Below are 16,021 nucleotides of genomic sequence, written 5' to 3' on the forward strand. Positions count from 1 at the left end.
AGGCTGGGCAGTGATGATGAGGAGGGACGCAGGGAAACAAGGCTGGGCAGTGATGATGAGGGACGCAGGGAAACAAGGCTGGGCAGTGATGATGAGGAGGGACGCAGGGAACCAAGGCTGGGCAGTGATGATGAGGAGGGACGCAGGGAAACAAGGCTGGGCAGTGATGATGAGGAGGGACGCAGGGAAACAAGGCTGGGCAGTGATGATGAGGAGGGACGTAGGGAAACAAGGCTGGGCAGTGATGATGAGGGACGCAGCGAAACAAGGCTGGGCAGTGATGAGGAGGGACGCAGGGAAACACGGCTGGGCAGTGATGATGAGGAGGGACGCAGGGAAACGAGGCTGGGCAGTGATGATGAGGAGGGACGCAGGGAAACAAGGCTGGGCAGTGATGATGAGGGACGCAGGGAAACAAGGCTGGGCAGTGATGATGAGGAGGGACGCAGGGAAACAAGGCTGGGCAGTGATGATGATGAGGGACGCAGGGAAACAAGACTGGGCAGTGATGATGATGAGGGACGCAGGGAAACAAGGCTGGGCAGTGATGAGGAGAGACGCAGGGAAACAAGGCTGGGCAGTGATGAGGAGGGACGCAGGGAAACAAGGCTGAGCAGTGATGATGAGGAGGGACGCAGGGAAACAAGGCTGGGCAGTGATGAGGAGGGACGCAGGGAAACAAGGCTGAGCAGTGATGATGAGGAGGGACGCAGGGAAACAAGACTGGGCAGTGATGATGAGGAGGGACGTAGGGAAACAAGACTGGGCAGTGATGATGAGGAGGGACGCAGGGAAACAAGGCTGGGCAGTGATGAGGAGGGACGTAGGGAAACAAGACTGGGCAGTGATGATGAGGAGGGACGCAGGAAAACAAGACTGGGCAGTGATGAGGAGGGGGGACGCAGGGAAACAAGGCTGGGGAAGGCCGATGAGGAGGGCCACAGCCCACAGCCCACATCCCACACCCCACATCCCACACCCCACATCCCACACCCCACATCCCACACCCCACATCCCACACCCCACACCCCACATCCCACACCCCACATCCCACATCCCACACCCCACACCCCACACCCCACACCCCACACCCCACATCCCACACCCCACATCCCACACCCCACACCCCACATCCCACACCCCACACCCCACATCCCACATCCCACACCCCACACCCCACACCCCACACCCCACACCCCACACCCCACATCCCACATCCCACATCCCAAACCCCACAGCCCACACCGCACACCCCACGTTTTACCAGAAGATATGTGAATTGGAAACGTTCGTGGTGCCACAATAACATGACAGCGCGTGTGAGAGCGAGGCGGCGGAAGTAGGGGAGGTGAGGTGTGAGGGGGAGGAGCTCCACGTGAAGGGACGGCGATCGCGCACGTATGTCCCTCCCCTTCCGCCCCCTGCGCGATGGTCCCGAAGCTCTCGCTGTTGCTTCAGCGCGTTCGTTCGTGGGTTTGAGACGCTGACGCGCGTTTTCGCAGAACTCAACGGTTGCGAGGGGGAGAGAAAGGTATCGAGGAAGCGCAGCAGAGGTGGCGGAGTTCGAGTTGAAATCCGGCGCCCAGCGAGCTGTGGCGCCGGAGCCAGCGGTACGTTTTCTCGTCGCCAACCTCCTCTTCTTCCTCGTCAGGATTTTGCTTCGCTTGGTTGGATCCCTTGCTGTCAGCAGGTGAGAATGAGCTCGATGCTGCCGCGGAGTTGTTGGGATTCCACTACACGACTCGGAGCGAGTAGAGCGGCCGTGGCCGGCCCTGCTTTTGGCTGTAGGCCTGGGGCGCGGTCTGGGCCAAAGCTGTCGGGCAGCGGCCACCGCAGCCTTTCGCGACCATTTTCTCCCTCCGCCTTCCCGTCCAAGCATCCGTGATTCCTTTGTGGCGAACAACAAACGGTTTTTAAAATATATATATACAGTGTGCATATGTATATATGCAAATAAATATTTCTATACTTTTTGTTGATTTGCATATTTTTCCTGAAAGATCGTTCTGCTTACTCTTCGGATCTCCGCGCTTTTCTCGTTTCCTTCCCCTCAATCAGCTCCTCCCACCTCATCAGGCTTCACCTTCTATCTTCATCAGGCTTCACCTTCTCTCCTCATCAGGCTTCACCTTCTCTCCTCATCAGGCTTCACCTTCTCTCCTCATCAGGCTTCACCTTCTCTCCTCGTCGAGGTTCATCTTCCCTCATCGGGCTTCGTCCTCCCTCTCTCATCAGGCTTCTTTCCTCCTCACCGGGCTTCACCTTCCCTCCACATTTGGTCTCTCCTTCCCTCATCAGACTTCACCTTCTCTCCTCAGGCTTCATCCTCCCGCCTCATCAGGCTTCATCCTCCCGCCTCATCAGGATTCGCCCTCCCTCATCAGGCTTCGCCCTCCCTCATCAGGCTTCATCTTCTCTCATCAGGCTTCATCCTCCCCCCTCATCACGCTTCATCCTCCCTCCTCATCAGGCTTCATCCTCCCTCCTCATCAGGCTTCATCCTCCCTCCTCATCAGGCTTCGCCCTCCCTCCTCATCAGGCTTCGCCCTCCCTCCTCATCAGGCTTCGCCCTCCCTCCTCATCAGGCTTCGCCTTCCCTCCTCATCAGGCTTCGCCTTCCCTCCTCATCAGGCTTCGCCCTCCCTCCTCATCAGGCTTCGCCCTCCCTCCTCATCAGGCTTCGCCCTCCCTCCTCATCAGGCTTCGCCCTCCCTCCTCACCAGGCTTCGCCCTCCCTCCTCATCAGGCTTCGCCCTCCCTCCTCATCAGGCTTCGCCCTCCCTCCTCATCAGGCTTCGCCCTCCCTCATCAGGCTTCGCCCTCCCTCCTCATCAGGCTTCGCCCTCCCTCCTCATCAGGCTTCGCCCTCCCTCCTCATCAGGCTTCGCCCTCCCTCCTCATCAGGCTTCGCCCTCCCTCCTCATCAGGCTTTGTCCTCCCTCCTCATCAGGCTTCGTCCTCCCTCCTCATCAGGCTTCATCCTCCCTCATCAGGCTTCATCCTCCCGCCTCATCACGCTTCGTCCTCCATCAGGCTTCGTCCTCCCTCCTCATCAGGCTTCATCCTCCCTCATCAGGCTTCATCCTCCCGCCTCATCACGCTTCGTCCTCCATCAGGCTTCGCCCTCCCTCCCTCATCAGGTTTCTTCCCTCCTCACTGGGCTTAACCTCCCCTCCTCATTTGCCTTCACCTTTCCTCCTCATTAGGCTTCACCTTTCCCCCTCATTAGGCTTCACCTTCCCCCTCCTCATTTGGTTTCACCTCCCTTCTCATCAGGCTTCACGTTCTTGGGCAGTCACCGGGCTTCACGCTCCCTCGTCACCGGGCTTCACGCTCCCTCGTCACAGGGCTTCACGCTCCCTCGTCACCGGGCTTCACGCTCCCTCGTCACCGGGCTTCACGCTCCCTCGTCACCGGGCTTCACGCTCCCTCGTCACCGGGCTTCACGCTCCCTCGTCACCGGGCTTCACGCTCCCTCGTCACCGGGCTTCACGCTCCCTCGTCACCGGGCTTCACGCTCCCTCGTCACCGGGCTTCACGCTCCCTCGTCACCGGGCTTCACGCTCCCTCGTCACCGGGCTTCACGCTCCCTCGTCACCGGGCTTCACGCTCCCTCGTCACCGGGCTTCACGCTCCCTCATCACCGGGCTTCACGCTCCCTCGTCACCGGGCTTCACGCTCCCTCGTCACCGGGCTTCACGCTCCCTCGTCACCGGGCTTCACGCTCCCTCGTCACCGGGCTTCACGCTCCCTCGTCACCGGGCTTCACACTCCCTCGTCACCGGGCTTCACGCTCCCTCGTCACCGGGCTTCACGCTCCCTCGTCACCGGGCTTCACGCTCCCTCGTCACCGGGCTTCACGCTCCCTCGTCACCGGGCTTCACGCTCCCTCGTCACCGGGCTTCACGCTCCCTCGTCACCGGGCTTCACGCTCCCTCGTCACCGGGCTTCACGCTCCCTCGTCACCGGGCTTCACGCTCCCTCGTCACCGGGCTTCACGCTCCCTCGTCACCGGGCTTCACGCTCCCACGTCACCGGGCTTCACGCTCCCACGTCACCGGGCTTCACGCTCCCTCGTCACCGGGCTTCACGCTCCCTCGTCACCGGGCTTCACGCTCCCTCGTCACCGGGCTTCACGCTCCCTCGTCACCGGGCTTCACGCTCCCTCGTCACCGGGCTTCACGCTCCCTCGTCACCGGGCTTCACGCTCCCTCGTCACCGGGCTTCACGCTCCCTCGTCACCGGGCTTCACGCTCCCTCGTCACCGGGCTTCACGCTCCCTCGTCACCGGGCTTCACGCTCCCTCGTCACCGGGCTTCACGCTCCCTCGTCACCGGGCTTCACGCTCCCTCGTCACCGGGCTTCACGCTCCCTCGTCACCGGGCTTCACGCTCCCTCGTCACCGGGCTTCACGCTCCCTCGTCACCGGGCTTCACGCTCCCTCGTCACCGGGCTTCACGCTCCCTCGTCACCGGGCTTCACGCTCCCTCGTCACCGGGCTTCACGCTCCCTCGTCACCGGGCTTCACGCTCCCTCGTCACCGGGCTTCACGCTCCCTCGTCACCGGGCTTCACGCTCCCTCGTCACCGGGCTTCACGCTCCCTCGTCACCGGGCTTCACGCTCCCTCGTCACCGGGCTTCACGCTCCCTCGTCACCGGGCTTCACGCTCCCTCGTCACCGGGCTTCACGCTCCCTCGTCACCGGGCTTCACGCTCCCTCGTCACCGGGCTTCACGCTCCCTCGTCACCGGGCTTCACGCTCCCTCGTCACCGGGCTTCACGCTCCCTCGTCACCGGGCTTCACGCTCCCTCGTCACCGGGCTTCACGCTCCCTCGTCACCGGGCTTCACGCTCCCTCGTCACCGGGCTTCACGCTCCCTCGTCACCGGGCTTCACGCTCCCTCGTCACCGGGCTTCACGCTCCCTCGTCACCGGGCTTCACGCTCCCTCGTCACCGGGCTTCACGCTCCCTCGTCACCGGGCTTCACGCTCCCTCGTCACCGGGCTTCACGCTCCCTCGTCACCGGGCTTCACGCTCCCTCGTCACCGGGCTTCACGCTCCCTCGTCACCGGGCTTCACGCTCCCTCGTCACCGGGCTTCACGCTCCCTCGTCACCGGGCTTCACGCTCCCTCGTCACCGGGCTTCACGCTCCCTCGTCACCGGGCTTCACGCTCCCTCGTCACCGGGCTTCACGCTCCCGCCTCACCGGGCTTCACGCTCCCTCCTCACCGGGCTTCACGCTCCCTCCTCACCGGGCTTCACGCTCCCTCCTCACCGGGCTTCACGCTCCCTCCTCACCGGGCTTCACGCTCCCTCCTCACCGGGCTTCACGCGCCCTCCTCACCGGGCTTCACGCTCCCTCCTCACCGGGCTTCACGCTCCCTCCTCACCGGGCTTCACGCTCCCTCCTCACCGGGCTTCGCGCTCCCTCACCGGGCCTCGCCTTCCCGCCTCACCGGGCCTCGCCTTCCCGCCTCCTCGGGCCTCGCCTTCCCGCCTCCTCGGGCCTCGCCTTCCCCCCTCCTCGGGCCTCGCCTTCCCCCCTCCTCGGGCCTCGCCTTCCCCCCTCCTCGGGCCTCGCCTTCCCCCCTCCTCGGGCCTCGCCTTCCCCCCTCCTCGGGCCTCGCCTTCCCCCCTCCTCGGGCCTCGCCTTCCCCCCTCCTCGGGTTTCGCCTTCCCCCCTCCTCGGGTTTCGCCTTCCCCCCTCCTCGGGTTTCGCCTTCCCCCGTCCTCGGGTTTCGCCTTCCCCCCTCCTCGGGTTTCGCCTTCCCCCCTCCTCGGGTTTCGCCTCCCCCCTCCTCGGGTTTCGCCTCCCCCCTCCTCGGGTTTCGCCTTCCCCCCTCCTCGGGTTTCGCCTTCCCCCCTCCTCGGGTTTCGCCTTCCCCCCTCCTCGGGTTTCGCCTTCCGCCCTCCTCCTCCTCGGGTTTCGCCTTCCGTCCTCCTCCTCCTCGGGTTTCGCCTTCCGTCCTCCTCCTCCTCCTCGGGTTTCGCCTTCCGTCCTCCTCCTCCTCGGGTTTCGCCTTCCCTCCTCCTCAGGTTTCGCCTTCCCCCCTCCTCCTCAGGTTTCGCCTTCCCTCCTCAGGTTTCGCCTTCCCTCCTCAGGTTTCGCCTTTCCTCTTCAGGTTTCGCCTTCCCTCCTCCTCAGGTTTCACCTTCCCTCCTCCTCAGGTTTCACCTTCCCTCCTCCTCAGGTTTCACCTTCCCTCCTCCTCCTCAGGTTTCACCTTCCCTCCTCCTCCTCAGGTTTCACCTTCCCTCCTCCTCCTCAGGTTTCACCTTCCCTCCTCCTCCTCAGGTTTAACCTTCCCTCCTCCTCCTCAGGTTTCACCTTCCCTCCTCCGCCTCAAGTTTCACCTTCCCTCCTCCTCAAGTTTCGCCTTCCCTCCTCAGGTTTAGCCTTCCCTCCTCAGGTTTAACCTTCCCTCCTCAGGTTTAACCTTCCCTCCTCAGGTTGAACCTTCCCTCCATCAGGTTTCAACTTCCCTCCATCAAGATTTAGCTTCCCTCCATCAAGATTTAGCTTCCCTCCATCAAGATTTAGCTTCCCTCCATCAAGATTTAGCTTCCCTCCATCAAGATTTATTTTCCCTCAATCAAGATTTATTTTCCCTCCATCAAGATTTAGCTTCCCTCCATCAAGATTTAGCTTCCCTCCATCAAGATTTAGCTTCCCTCCATCAAGATTTAGCTTCCCTCCATCAAGATTTAGCTTCCCTCCATCAAGATTTAGCTTCCCTCCATCAAGATTTAGCTTCCCTCCATCAAGATATAGCTTCCCTCCATCAAGATTTAGCTTCCCTCCATCAAGATTTAGCTTCCCTCCATCAAGATTTGGCTTCCCTCCATCAATATTTGGCTTCCCTCCATCAATATTTGGCTTCCCTCCATCAATATTTGGCTTCCCTCCATCAAGATTTGGCTTCCCTCCATCAAGATTTGGCTTCCCTCCATCAAGATTTAGCTTCCCTCCATCAATATTTAGCTTCCCTCCATCAATATTTAGCTTCCCTCCATCAAGATTTAGCTTCCCTCCAAGATTTAGCTTCCCTCCATCAAGATTTAGCTTCCCTCCATCAAGATTTAGCTTCCCTCCATCAAGATTTGGCTTCCCTCCATCAAGATTTAGCTTACCTCCATCAAGATTTAGCTTCCCTCCATCAAGATTTGGTTTCCCTCCATCAAGATTTGGCTTCCCTCCATCAAGATTTGGCTTCCCTCCATCAAGATTTGGCTTCCCTCAATCAAGATTTGGCTTCCCTCCATCAAGATTTAGCTTCCCTCCATCAAGATTTAGCTTCCCCCCATCAAGATTTAGCTTCCCCCCATCAAGATTTAGCTTCCCCCCATCAAGATTTAGCTTCCCTCCATCAAGATTTAGCTTCCCTCCATCAAGATTTAGCTTCCCTCCATCAAGATTTAGCTTCCCTCCATCAAGATTTAGCTTCCCTCCATCAAGATTTGGTTTCCCTCCATCAAGATTTGGCTTCCCTCCATCAAGATTTGGCTTCCCTCCATCAAGATTTGGCTTCCCTCAATCAAGATTTGGCTTCCCTCCATCAAGATTTAGCTTCCCTCCATCAAGATTTAGCTTCCCCCCATCAAGATTTAGCTTCCCCCCATCAAGATTTAGCTTCCCTCCATCAAGATTTAGCTTCCCTCCATCAAGATTTAGCTTCCCTCCATCAAGATTTAGCTTCCCTCCATCAATATTTAGCTTCCCTCCATCAAGATTTAACTTCCCTCCATCAAGATTTAGCTTCCCTCCATCAAGATTTAGCTTCCCTCCATCAAGATTTAGCTTCCCTCCATCAAGATTTAGCTTCCCTCCATCAAGATTTAGCTTCCCTCCATCAAGATTTAGCTTCCCTCCATCAAGATTTGGCTTCCCTCCATCAAGATTTAGCTTCCCTCCATCAAGATTTGGCTTCCCTCCATCAAGATTTGGCTTCCCTCCATCAAGATTTGGCTTCCCTCCATCAAGATTTGGCTTCCCTCCATCAAGATTTGGCTTCCCTCCATCAAGATTTAGCTTCCCTCCATCAAGATTTAGCTTCCCTACATCAAGATTTAGCTTCCCTCCATCAAGATTTGGCTTTCCTCCATCAAGATTTGGCTTCCCTCCATCAAGATTTAGCTTCCCTCCATCAAGATTTGGCTTCCCTCCATCAAGATTTAGCTTTCCTCCAAGATTTAGCTTCCCTCCTCACCTCCTTGTATACATTTTGTTGGCGAGCCAGGATTTTTGCGGGGCGGGCGGAGAGCCGTGATTTGGGAGTTTCACGAGGAGATTGCTGGAAGACCGTTTACATCCTGGAGGCTCTAAGACAGGATGTAAAGATGGAAGAGCATATTGAGAAGGGTCATAAGAGAAGGTGCTAGAAAACAGTTTCCCTTCCCCCTCCCCCTTTGGGTTTCCCCTCCTTCCCCCAACACCCACTTTGGGAGCCTCTCTGCGCTTGTGCTGCGCTGATTTGGCGACGAAGCAGGGATTGTTTTGTTTTTCCTTTATTTGACGAGTTTGAAAGTGACGTGAAAGTGGAGTGGTGCATGTCAGGACAGTTTATGACAACACGTGCTCCTGTTTCTACTCCTGCTTGTTTTATTTCCTCTGATGTCTGTATTCTCTGCAGACAATGTCAGATGTCGCTCTGTGTTTGTATTAATGGTATACAGTGTGTGTATATGTATATGTATATGTATTCTCATCTGATCAGACAATCACCACGCGTGTTAACATTGTGGTCAAGTTTTGTGATCGTGATTCGAGCTTCATTCTTTGTTCTATCGGTAATACTTGTAACTAGCCGAAAGCCGTGGAACATCCACGGAAGGGAGGATGTGGTGTATGGATAGTGTACCATTATGGATGGCATAGGGGATTTGCTTGTCCGAGTAAGAGTTAGGAAGAAAGATGAGAATGAAGAGTGCGTATATGAACAACGATCGCCGACACCGGCACAAATGCATGCTTTGGGTTGTCCACTCAGTGGACGGCTTGCTTTCGCCTTCGCCCGTCCAATCAGCGGACGGCTTGCTTCGCCTTCGCCCAGCAGATGCCAATGCGATGGCGTCGTAAGATGGCGTCGTATCGGCAGTTAATCGGATGCTTTTGGGCCCCAACGTCGGCTAATTCAGATTTTTCGAATATGGCTGTACGTGATAAACAAAGAGCGAGGTTCGTAGATCGTAAATCCATTCGTGCCGTGGGCATCGGGTCACTGGGTGCGGCGTAAAAGGGATAACATAGTCGAGTCCTTACGCTATTATTATACAAGACTAGCCGAAACCTGTGGAACATCCACGGAAGGGAGGATGTGGTGTATGGATAGAGTGTACCATTATGGATGGCATAGGGGAGCGCTCACGGGATCTTCTTCCTCCGTTAAGCTCCAATTTTTTCTCTTTAAGTTCAGTCCAATCAGTCCTCTCTGCTCGAAGTGCTCAGGCCATGCCTTCCCACTCTCATACTTTTATTTCCGTTCTGTGTAGAAAGAGATTGACATATCGTTCGTCTGTTTTCAGCTCGTTATCTTTAAGCTTCCTTACGTCTCGCCACCTGCTACACCTCTCGTAGTTACGAGGATTTATGCAACGCACCCCGAGTATCGCAACGTCACTCCATTTAACTTTATTAAAATGACGATAAAGACCTGAAACCCGTGGAACATCCACGGAAGGGGGGATGTGGTGTATGGATAGAGTGTACCATTATGGATGGCATAGGGGAGCGCTCATGGGAACTTCTTCCGTTAAGCTCCAATTTTTTCTCTTTAAGTTCAGTCCAATCAGTCCTCTCTGCTCGAAGTGCTCAGGCCATGCCTTCCCGCTCTCATACTTTTATTGCCGTTCGGTGTAGAAAGGGATTGACATATCGTTCGTCTGTTTCAGCTCGTTATCTTTAAGCTTCCTTACGTCTCGCCACCTGCTACACCTCTCTGAGTTACGAGGATTTATGCAACGCACCCCGAGTATCGCAACGTCACTCCATTTAACTTTATTAAAATGACGATAAAGACGTTTCCTTATATATCCTAATTTAAAATGTTCAAGGGATAAAAAGACCATTTGGTTCACACCACCCATGTTCACACCACTCGACTGTCCAATCAGCGGACGGCTTGCTTCGTCTTCGCCCAGCAGACGCCAATACGATGGCGTCGTAAGATGGCGTCGTATCGGCAGTTAATCGGATGCTTTTGGGCCCCAACGTCGGCTAATTCAGATTTTTCGAGTATAGCTGTAGGTGATAAACAAAGAGCGCGGTTCGTAGATCGTAAATCCATTCGTGCCGTGGGCATCGGGTTACTGGGTGCGGCGTAAAAGGGATAACAAAGTCGAGTCCTTACGGTATTATTATATAGAATTATTAATAAAGGCCTCAAGACCTATTCAACTTGAATTAAAAAACGCGACATTTCGGCTGTTCAAGAACACATTTGTAACCTGTTAATCAAAAAGGAAAATGTTTTGTTGATCGGCTTCTCAACAAAACGTGTCGACAAAACCAAAGGAATATTCAGGATTTTCACAAAATCACGACAACTTGAAAGACACGCCAAAAACCTGAGGTGAATTCCGGTGATGCAGTCATCTTCTTCATCTGCGCCTCATTTTCTTCATGTGAAAATGAATCGATTTAAAATTCCATAGAACTCTGTCGTTTATGTATATTTTTATTTTATTACATTCACGTAGTTTCACATTCTTGACTTCGTGGAGCTTCAATCTTTTGTGGTTTAAAAAAATAAAATAAAGATGGATTCTTCTTCATCGCATCGCATCGCATCGCATTCTCTTCCTCTGAAACTGTTTCATAGAACTGTGTCGTTTATGTATATTTTTATTTTATTACATTCACGTAGTTTCACATTCTTGACTTCGTGGAGCTTCAATCTTTTGTGCTTCAAAAAAATAAAATAAAGATGGATTCTTCTTCATCGCATCGCATTCTCTTCCTGTGAAACTGTTTCTCCATTTAACGTTTCCAAAATCAAAACTTCAAAAACTTCTTCACTTCGATTCGAAAAAACTTCAAACTTCAAAAAACGTTTCCAAAACGTCACTCCATTTAACTTTATTAAAATGACGATAAAGACGTTTCCTTATATATCCTAATTTAAAATGTTCAAGGGAATAAAAAGACCATTTGGTTCACACCACCCATGTTCACACCACTCGACTGTCCAAGTCCAATCAGCGGACGGCTCGCATCGCCTTCGCCCAGCAGACGCCAATACGATGGCGTCGTAAGATGGCGTCGTATCGGCCGTTAATCGGATGCTTTTGGGCCCCAAAGTCGACTAATTCAGATTTTTCGAGTATGGCTGTACGTGATAAACAAAGACTGCGGTTCGTAGATGGTAAATCCATTAGTGCCGTGGGCATCGGGTCACTGGGTGCGGCGTAAAAGGGATAACAAAGTCGAGTCCTTACGGTATTATTATATAGATGGTCTATTTTCCTGATTGCACTGTTCCACTATTGCACGAACAAACTGCTGTTCATCTTCTTGAGGGGAAATTTCAAATTCCTTTGTTTTCACGAGAAACACTTTGCTTGGCACATCGTTGTTAAAAGACAAAGCCCGTTTGTTTTGTGGTGATTTTCTGATCTTTCACTATTTGTTTGAACAAGTAACCCCTCGTGCCCCCATCGGCGTTAATTTTGAGAAATTTTCTGTCTGACTGTGATCGGGTATTTATTTATTTATTTTATCCATGTGCTTGCTCGTCTAGATCGTGAGGATCCTGTTCTGCTGGTCACCCGCTCTGAGTTGAAAACATGAAGGTACGACTGCAGACACAATTTGTTCATTTGTTCGAGCATTGTCCGATGTTGAGCTTTGCCTTTAATTTGTTCCCACCTGCACAATAAAGGAGGATTATGAAGCAGTGTTTTGCATACCTGTATTTGTGCCCTTTGAATTCAATATTTATCTCGACCAAGACATGGAATGGCTATAATATCCATGAGCATAACTTTCCTTGTCCGCATTTCCACTAGTTTTATTTTTGTTGCTTTCAATCCATTTGCCATCACAGCTGGGAATATTTCAACAACTGTTTGTTGTTCAGCTTTGAAAGAATGATAAACTTTCCTAATCATCCACTCCTTCCAGTGGGAGACCCCAGGCAATCGGAGTCGTATCTGTCTTCGTGGGGTTTCTTCATTAATCAAAGGGAACGTTTTCTGGCTGTTCAATCCATCGGGTGATTTGAGGATGGAGGATGGTGGGAGCATGCCATGCCAGGAATAGAAAAGGGTGTTGGGTCACTGGAGAACATTTCATACCACATACTGCCTTCCTTACCATGAAATTCTTCATACCACATACTGCCTTCCTTACCATGAAATTCTTCATACCACATACTGCCTTCCTTACCATGAAATTCTTCATACCACATACTGCCTTCTTTACCATGAAATTCTTCATACCACATACTGCCTTCTTTACCATGAAATTCTTCATACCACATACTGCCTTCCTTACCATGAAATTCTTCATACCACATACTGCCTTCCTTACCATGAAATTCTTCATACCACATACTGCCTTCCTTACCATGAAATTCTTCATACCACATACTGCCTTCCTTACCATGAAATTCTTCATACCACATACTGCCTTCCTTACCATGAAATTCTTCATACCACATACTGCCTTCCTTTCCATGAAATTCTTCATACCACATACTGCCTTCCTTACCATGAAATTCTTCATACCACATACTGCCTTCAACATGCATTTTAACAACATGCATTTTAAAGGCCATTTTCCCTGCTAGAGCGGGGGTTAGCCTTGCGGTCCCCATGACAATCTTCTCCATTTTGCCCTATTTTCTGCATCTCTCCTTGTTAACCCCCTTGCCCGCATTTCTTCTTCCACCATCTTTAGCCAAGTCTTTCTCGGTCTTCCCCGTCCTCTGCTTCCTTCTACATTCATTTCCACCACTATTCTCAACCAGTCACTTTCATCCTTCCTCAACACATGACCAAACCATCTCAACCTGTTCCTCTTCACAGCATCAATCACAGGCTCTATTCCCATCATCTTTCGCAATTCATCATTTGTCTTCCTCTCTCTCAACGATACTCCGCACATCCGTCGAACCATTCGCGTTTCCACCCTTTCCAACCTTCGTTGCTGCTCTACGTTCATTACCCATGTCTCGCTCCCATAAATCATAACACTTCTCACACATGCAGCATACACCTTTCCCTTCAGCTTCAACGACACTCCCCTCATCATCAGCACGCCACTCAGTTCCCGAAACTTCTTCCATGCACATCTCACTCGAGCAACCGTTGCCGAGTCTGATCCACCTTCTCCATTCAGCATGTCTCCGAGGTAGCAAAATGTTTTCACACCTTCCAGCTTCACGCCGTCTCCAAGATCCAACTCAACATTTCCTCCATCTGCAGCTCCCTCTGTGCACACCTTCATTTGAATGTAGCTGCCACACTGGTTAATGACCCTCTCAGACCACTACATTTTTGATGAACCCACTCAGTGCACATTGTACATTGAATGGAGTTCACTCCGACACCCTTCCGACACACAGCACAGGGCCACTTCCCAGTTCTTTCCACCTCACCACATGCTTTACCACTTGCCATCACCTTCGTCTTTCCGATATTCACCTTCAGACCTTTTGTCTCCATACATTCCTTCCACGTGTTCATCTTTTCCTTCAGTCCATCCATACTTTCCGTAATCAACACCAGATCATCTGCATACAACAACTCCCACGGTAAACCCTCCTTTACGTTCTGAACCAGCACCTCCATCACAGCTACAAATAGTAGTGGACTTAGTACCGATCCCTGATGCACTCCCACCTTCACCTCAAACTCACCACTGTTCCCGTCCTTCGTCCTTACAGCTGTGCGCGCTCTTTTGTACATTGCCATCACTACTCTGATCAACCATTCCTCCACTCCTAACTTCCTCAATGCCCATGTCAATACTTTGCGTGGTACCCTATCGAATGCTTTCTCCAGATCAACAAACCCAAGAAACAACTTCTTCCTCTTCTCCATGTACTTCTGCAACTGCCTCACAATGAAAAGCGCATCTGTCGTTCCTCTTCCTGGCATGAATCCAAACTGCATTTCGTCGATCTTCACTTTCTTCCTTATCCTCCTCTCCAACACCCTTTCCAATACCTTCATTCCATGCTCCAATAACTTTATCGCTCGGTACGAGCCACACTCCAGAGGGTCACCTTTCCCCTTGTCTAGAGGGACGAGGGTACTCAGTTCCCAATCCACTGGAATGCGGCCTTCTTTCACCACCAGATTACAGATCTCTGTCATTCTCTTCACACCCCAACTTCCTGCTGCCTTCAACATATCTCCCACAACTCCCGTCGGCCCTCCCGCTTTTCTACCCTTCATTGCTTTAATCGCTTCCTCAACTTCCTTCTCAGTTATCTTCTCTGCCGGTCCTAAAACTGGGTTACTCTCTATGTTGCCATCCCATTCATTCTCTGTATTCAACAGCATTTCCATATATCTTTTCCATCTTCCTTTAATTCCATCTTCGACAACGATTTGTCCCACTTCATCCTTCAAGTAACTCACCCCCATCACATCACACCTCTCTTTCGCTATCTGCTTTGCAATCCTGAATACTGCTTTCTGACCCTCTTCCGAATCCAAGCGTTCTCCGAACATTTTCCTACATGCCTCCTGCGCCTTTGCTACCTCTTTCTTTGCAGCCTTCCTGGCTGCCTTATAACTTTCATGCTCTGCTGTTTCTGCTCCCGTACCCTTCGCCTTCTGCCACTCCTTGAACTTCTTCCTCTTCTCGTCAATCCTCTTTCCAACTTCATCATCCCACCACCATGTTTCCGAGTGCCTCGGTGGTCCTTTTGTCCATCCACATACCTCACCAACGGCTCCCAACAGTAGCTTTCATCGACATCCAACCACTTTCAAGCTCAACCACATCATCCTCGACCCTACTCAGCCTCTCTTTTAATGCCTCCCTTACTGTCACCTCTTTCAACCTCCACACCTTCATTCTCGGTTGGTACTTCACCCGCCGAGCTCTCCTCGCACCTTTCACCCTTACGTCGCAGACAACCAAGTGGTGCTGTGAAACAGCCTCCTCCCCCAGGATCACCTTTGTGTCCCGGAGGTGCCCCCTATCTCGCCTACGCACCATCAGGTAGTCAACGGTTGTCGTCGACCCACCTGACGTGTATGTAACAAGCTTATTATCCTCTTTCTGGAACTGAGTATTACAAATCAACAAATCAGCTCCATCAGCAAACTCCAAAATCCTTTCACCTTCTCCATTTCTCACACCATATCCGTAACCCCCATGAACTCCGTCAAAACCATCCATACTCCTTCCCACGTGTCCATTTAGGTCTCCTCCTACTACAACAACTTCCTCATCTTTCACGTTTTCCATCAGCTTCTCTATCGCACAGCAGAACTTGTCCTTTTCTTTATCGCTTCGACCAACCTGCGGAGCATATCCCGAGATGACGTTCACCAAGAGCTTTCCAATCATCATTTTCACCATCATCAACCTATCAATCACTCTCGTCACACTCACCACACTGTCTACAAACTCCTCAGAAAACAGGACACCAACACCATTCACGCCCTCCAGGCACCCTTGCCACACAAAATTGTATTTCTGTCCCTGCCTACCCTTCACCATTCTCACACCACTTCCCTTCCATCTCGTCTCTTGCACACAACCTATGTCCACTCTTCTTCTGACCAATACTTCCACCACTTCTCCTGATCTCCCTGTCATTGTCCCTACATTCCATGTCCCAAACCTCAGAAACCGATCTCCACTTCGGGCTGTACCCTGCCCATATGTAGTTGTAATTGTCATGGTTCTCTTTTTGAGGCAATGTTTTTATGGCCGGATGCCCTTCCTGACGCCAACCCTCTTAGTCGTCTTTTACGACATGCAGGAATGCGGTGTACCTATTCTTATCCAGGGTACACACCGGGAAACGTTTAAAACATGGAAATTCTGGGGGTGGGGGGGG

At 52.3% G+C, this 16,021-nt stretch overlaps 1 protein-coding gene across 4 annotated transcripts in view; it reads left to right on the top strand.

The window, feature by feature from the left end:
- ARID4A (AT-rich interaction domain 4A) overlaps positions 1–16,021 on the top strand; it is a 93,121-nt gene that overhangs the window by 1,026 nt on the left and 76,074 nt on the right. For 2 of the 4 annotated variants that reach the window (XM_078784141.1, XM_078784144.1), the window contains exons 1-2: positions 1,398–1,690; positions 11,738–11,789. In XM_078784141.1, the coding sequence (XP_078640267.1) occupies positions 11,784–11,789 (6 nt within the window). In that variant the 5' untranslated portion in view covers positions 1,398–1,690; positions 11,738–11,783. Of the gene's footprint in view, positions 1–1,397; positions 1,691–11,737; positions 11,790–16,021 lie in introns of those variants that run through there. The other 2 variants (XM_078784142.1, XM_078784143.1) reach the window with 2 other exon arrangements.

The sequence above is a fragment of the Myxine glutinosa genome, chromosome 9 (assembly GCF_964187855.1).
Source record: "Myxine glutinosa chromosome 9, kmMyxGlut1.1, whole genome shotgun sequence".
NCBI lineage: Eukaryota > Metazoa > Chordata > Myxini > Myxiniformes > Myxinidae > Myxine > Myxine glutinosa.